At 46.7% G+C, this 5,678-nt stretch overlaps 1 protein-coding gene across 1 annotated transcript; it reads right to left on the bottom strand.

The window, feature by feature from the left end:
• Nucleotides 1-154: 154 nt before the first annotated feature.
• TSR2 (TSR2 ribosome maturation factor) lies at nucleotides 155-5,128 on the bottom strand. The gene is made up of 5 exons (XM_077759565.1): nucleotides 5,038-5,128; nucleotides 4,785-4,875; nucleotides 1,971-2,062; nucleotides 1,239-1,409; nucleotides 155-1,020 (listed from the first exon to the last, which is right to left on the bottom strand). The coding sequence occupies exons 1-5, from the start codon at nucleotides 5,119-5,121 to the stop codon at nucleotides 886-888; spliced, it is 573 nt and encodes a 190-aa protein (XP_077615691.1). The 5' UTR covers nucleotides 5,122-5,128; the 3' UTR covers nucleotides 155-885.
• Between the last annotated feature and the right edge of the window lie 550 nt (nucleotides 5,129-5,678).

Here is a 5,678-nt window from a genome sequence, read left to right as displayed (position 1 = left end):
CTTTCAGAGTGCTGCTGTGCTCCATTTGTCCAACTATTTGTTTGTTCAAAGTAACAGGCTGCTAGGGTGGGCCCAGAAACTGCTCCCTTGCTGAGCTTTGAGGCCCAGCTCCTACGAAGCTGATTCCAACGCTACTCACAGGGCAAGCCACAGATTAAACAATAAGGTACTATTTATTGAGGTTTTAAGCCTCGTCCCTGGATTTGGAGGAGTATGGAAAGACGCTGGAGGAGACAGAAAACAAAGCCCAGGTCCCCCAAGCTCACCACCTAGCCCAAATCTTAGACTTCCTGAAGGAACCCAGGGCTGGAGGCTGGGCTGCAGAGAGGGAGTGTTCCTGGGAGGTTCCAATTTCTGGGCAGGGGTACAGAGCTGCTCTGTGTGTGTACGGAGGAGTGGAGGAGGGGGAAAAGAGGGAGAGGTACCAGAGCTATTTTCGTTCACATCTTCACCTCATCTCGCTTCTGGTCTTCATGTTATCTCACCACTCCTGACCAAGCAGGAGTACTGGTTCTCCTGCTGATCCTCTCCTTCACAAATCCACCTGGCCACTGTCAACCAGTATTTATTTTCTCCTCCAGTAACACCCACGCCCGCTCATCCCTCCCTCGCACACTGACTGCACCCAAGAGGCAATGTGCTAGGAAACCAGCCCTCATCGTGCAGACTATAACTTAAGGCCCAAGGGAGTGTGTGAACCAGGTCCCACTACCTCAAGTGCAAGGACCCTAAAGCTCTTCTTCCCCTAGAGGAAACTGGAAAGGGGAACAGGGAGAGGGTGGAGACAGGGTAACCAGTCCAGAAGTCCACAACCCTCCCCCAAACCCCTACAAACAAGTGTCAAAACAACTAGCAAGCAAGGGCCCAAACGATCTCCAGCCCCACTCATTTCTTTCTCCGGACAATGGTCCAGCCATCTTCCACTATATCCTCTTCTTTAATAGTCTGGGAGTCTGGACCAGAGGATTCAGGCTGGAGGCAAACCCCATCTGTAGCTGTCCCATCATTCACAGCTGTGACCTGGAGGAGAAATACAGGAGAGAGCTAAATACATCTCCTGGCTGTGGCCACTGGAGACCCACGCTCTCCCAGCTTTGCCAGGATTGGCTGTGTGACCTTAGGCAAGTTCCCTGGCCTCTCTGGATAATACAACCCCACCCCCATCATTTCCCTGTGAAACTGATTTCCCAGAAAATTGAAGACATCGCATGTCCCAACCCACGGGGCACCCCCTTCACCTCCATCTCCTCCACGCTGTCCACATCATCCTCATTCGTCTCTCTGGCTGTTGTAACTGCAGTGGCTCTGACCCTGCACTTTCTTTGGGTGATGTGGGAGGCCATCTCCTTCAGAGCAGCCCCATCACCCTTCTGGAAGTGGTGGAACATGGTCTGTAGCTGCTGGCTCACCTACCAAGAAAACATTCAACCAGCTTGGATTTTCTAGAGAACCTATAATACAACCAGCCTGTGTCTGCAACAAGAGTGGGGAGGGGTTTGGAATTTTCCAGAAAAGAACAGGGCTTTCTTCCCCCAAGGAGTTCACTAATGAAGGAACTATATATGAAAGGCTCAAGTATGGGCCTGAAGCATGGAAGGAGGGCTTCCTAGCAAGGAAGGCACTAGAACTGGGTTTGAAAGACAGAAGAGGTAAAAGGGAAATCCATCCCAGCAGGAATTGATGGGGAGTAATGCAGGGGCAGAAATATACCTGGCCTGACCTGCCCTTAGGATGGGGGTGAAGAACAGACCTGGTTGAGAATGATATATGGAGAGAAATAAAAGAGAAGGGGCAGTGTTTGGAAAAGACCTGAAAGACTAGACTTTTTCCTTTAGGCAAAAGGGAGTCACAGAAGGTTCTTCTGCAGGACTCAAGAAGGAATGGTTAGAGCCAAGAGTCTTGGCCTAAAAACAGACAGGGAGAAGAAAGACCAGGCAGGGAAATGACAGTTGTGTAAACAATATGCTCACCTGGGGCAGACTCCCATCCTCCACAACCGTATCAAATTCATTCGTCATGAGCTCTCCAAGGAAGTCTTCCACCTCATCTAGCTCCAAGTCAGCTGAGTAGGAAAGCAAAGACCAGCCAACTAAATCAATCAGTCCTGCCCACTACTATTCAATACCTACTTCTTGGGTCCACATCTGATTAGTGGGTAAAAGTCCAAACAGTGAGCCTTTTATTCACTGAAGTGCTCTATACTCCAGGATTTGACATGATTTAAAACAGGGGCGCCTGGGTGGCTCAGTCAGTTAAGCATCCAACTTCAGCTCAGGTCATGATCTCACGGTTCGTGGGTTCAAGCCCCGTGTCGGACTCTGTGCTTACTGCCAGCCTGGAGCCTGTTTCAGATTCTATGTCTCCCTCTCTCTCTGACCCTCCCCTTCTCTCTCTCTCTCTCTCAATCTCTCTCTCAGAAACAAATAAAACATTAAAAAATTTTTTTAAAAACCACTAAATATAAATACCTAATTTCCAATCTCTTGCATCTTACCAAACCCTCTTCTTCCCACACCATCCCAACCACATTCACTCTCTTTCATCTGACCTATTTTAACTGTCCTCCTCTTTGTGATCTTGAGCAAGTTATCTATCTCTGTACCTCTGTCTTCTCGTCGACAAAGTGGGGCAAACAGTGGCATTCTTGGAGGTGTGTTATAAGGAGTCACCTAAATAATGCCTACAATACGGGAGACCCGTATCCATGTTAATTGCCATCACTCAAGGGCTAAAGTTTTCAAAATGTAGAGCCTTCACAACTGTGGCTCCACTGACAGTGAGGGCCACAGACCAACAGGACAGTAAGAAGAAATGGATGTTAAGTACTTCCAATGATGAAATCATATCCTTGACATCAACATCCTATTGTGTGATTTTGGCTAATCCCTCCCCTCTAGGCTTCAGTTACCTTTGGGGCCCATCGTCTACTTTTTCGGAATTAGAGAACTACTTGTCTTCCACAAAGCTCCTCGCTCTCTCTTTCCTCTGGCAGAGCTCATTCACTCCCTTGACTTTTACTACCACTCTAATATCCCCAAAGCTGTCTCCAACCTAGACTACTTTCTACCTTTTTCACAGATGCCTCAGGCCCTCCATATTCAAAAGCCAGACTCATTACCTTACCCTCCAAACTTACTTCTCATCCTCCAGGGTTCCTCTTTTCCATGAAAGGCACCTCATCCACCCAGCAACTCAAACCAGAAACCTGCCTCCTTTTCTCTCCCTCTCCACCGCCAAACAATCTCCAAGGCCCTAATCCACCCCTCCTTTTCCATTACTATTGCCACTGGCCTGGTTCTAGACCTCATCATTCTTTCTCTCTCCAGTTCATGCTCCATACTGATTATTTTCTGAACTTTCTAGCCAGTAAATCCTATTACTCACCTTAGAAACTGCTCTTGAATTTTTATCACCTACCTGAGTGTTTCATATCCTGCTTTTGAAAAGTAACTGTCCTGCTGGTTTTTAAAGAAAGCTACCCATAGAAAGCTAACTGGGAAATAGGGGACACAAGGTAAACAAGCTTTTTGTGGTTCTTTATCCAAGCTTTTATTATGTTCACGATTATTGTGACTCCTAAGGAGGAGCTGAAGAGCTTTTCTCACATAATTTGACTGGAAAAGCTTTTTCCTCACTGAACATCTAATTGAACTAGTCTTCCATAGCATGCATTTTGGCAAACGCTGGCCTAACAGATAAAACCAAAGGCATGTAAGGCCTTCCACGTCTTATCCTTTTCCTTGGGCCTCTCCACCGCCTTGCTTCTGTCTCTACCACTCCTCCTCTCCTTACACCCACAAGTGCACACACACCCTTACTCCAATACTGAGCTCCCTGCCGCTTTCCAAATATAACACATAATCTTCTCATACCACAGAACTTATTTGTGTGTTGCTCTTTCTGCCTCCCCCACCTAGTTAACTCCTCTTCATCCCTTTAAGTCTCAGCCCAATCACTACCTCCACTAACAATCTCCAAAAGAAGCCTCTCCTCAGTCTCATGCTACCCAAGCACCCTGAGCTCCTCTTTATTAGGACATTTATCACCCTGTGTGTAAATGCCTATTTACTTAAATGGATTCATTACTAGATGGTAAACTTCCTTGAGAGGACTCTGCCTGATGTCATCTCCAAGACCAAAAATCTGAATAAAGAATTCTGTAAAAATTCTAATGTGCAAAAGTCTGTACACGACCTTCGTTCAAAACCCATCAAAGGTGTATATATTTGCTGTCCAGAAAACCAAATGTAGTTTCTGAGCACTTAAAATGTGGCTAAGCCAAATTGAGATGTGCTAAAACTGTAAAATATCTACCAGATTTCGAAAACCTAATACTAAAAGGGAATGTAAAATATTTAATTAATAATGTTTTATACTGATTGCACATTGAAATATTTTGGATATATAGAATTCTGTAACGTTAATTTCATCTGCTTCTTTTTATTTTGTTAAAGTGGCTGCTGGAAAACTTTAAATGTTATGATGTGATTCACAATTGTATTTTTATTGTACAGTGCTGGGGTGGATACTTTTATACCCATTTTAGGAATTAGGAAACTGAGTCTCAGGTAAAATAACTTGTCCAGAGTGATACCATGGGTCAACAACACAGCCCGTAAGGCATCTGAACTCAAGATTCTGACTCCAAAGCCTATATTCATTCCACCTCGACCTTAGGTACCAACCCACAACTGTTCAAGAGGAAGTGGTGCGACCTCTCCAGGACCCGCTGGCGCCTCCCAACGCCGCCCACAAACAGGTCGCAACGCTTCACATTCACTCACCGTTGCGGAAGAAGTACTCCTCCACTGCACCCCCCAGCCACTCGGCCTTCTCCTGGCTGTGCACGCCCCCGAAGCCATTCTCCACGGCGATCTGTGAACACAGGCCCAAGCCCACTACGTCAACCTGGAAGCCGGCCTGGGGTGGCGTAGTGTTGTCCGCTTATGCGGCCCAGCGGAGCTTCAGGCGAGCTGTCCAGCCAACTCTTGTTCTGCCCCAGACCCCAAACTTTATCCCAGCCATGACTCCACTCACCTGCAAAGCCGGCCAGGCCTCCAGCGCCGCGCGGACGCCAGCCCCGAAGAGCGCTCGAGAATCTTCCCCAGCTCCAGCCATCATTTGGCCTCAGACCACGTGATACCCAGAAGGCCCAATCGCAGCGCAGCACGGTCCAGGCCAAAGGAGCCGAAAGCCGAGTCTGAGAACGCAGATTTGCCTTTCCGCTGACCTGGCAGCAAGACCAGAGCAATGGATGACACCACCCCAGCTACTCCTATGTAATTGATCATAGGAAGCCAGGAGTGGAGGACGAGTGGGGCCATGGGTTCTTGAAAGATGTGGGGAACTTTTTAAAGATACGAAATCCAAGCCTTGGTACAGAGGAATCAAACCCAGGGAGCATAGCCTTAAAATCTGCATTAAAAAACAACAACAACAACAAAAAAAACCCCTCTAACACGCATAGAACACTGCACTCAATAACAGCAAAATATACATTTTTCTGAAGTTCACATAGAACATTCTCCACGACACACCATATGCTGTCATAAAGCAGAACTCAATAGACTTAAAAGGATTAAAATCATGCAAAGTTTGTCCTCCCACCACAATAGAGTGAAATTAGAAATAAATAGCAAAGAAATTTGTGAAATTCACAAATATGTGGAAATTAACAC

The sequence above is a fragment of the Crocuta crocuta genome, unplaced genomic scaffold, assembly GCF_008692635.1.
Source record: "Crocuta crocuta isolate KB4526 unplaced genomic scaffold, BGI_CrCroc_1.0 scaffold1541, whole genome shotgun sequence".
NCBI classification, from domain to species: Eukaryota; Metazoa; Chordata; class Mammalia; order Carnivora; family Hyaenidae; genus Crocuta; species Crocuta crocuta.
Note: the sequence above shows the minus strand (reverse complement) of the source record. Positions and strands in the feature narration are given on the sequence as shown.

Coding starts and splice junctions, on each gene's coding strand:
- TSR2 (XM_077759565.1), bottom strand. CDS start 5,121: ATGATGGCTGGAGCTGGGGAAGATTCTCGAGCGCTCTTCGGGGCTGGC. Junction 2,063..4,784: donor GGAGTACTTCTTCCGCAACG/GTGAGTGAATGT, acceptor TTTCCTACTCAG/CTGACTTGGAGCTAGATGAG. Junction 1,021..1,238: donor ACAGCGTGGAGGAGATGGAG/GTGAAGGGGGTG, acceptor TTTCTCCTCCAG/GTCACAGCTGTGAATGATGG.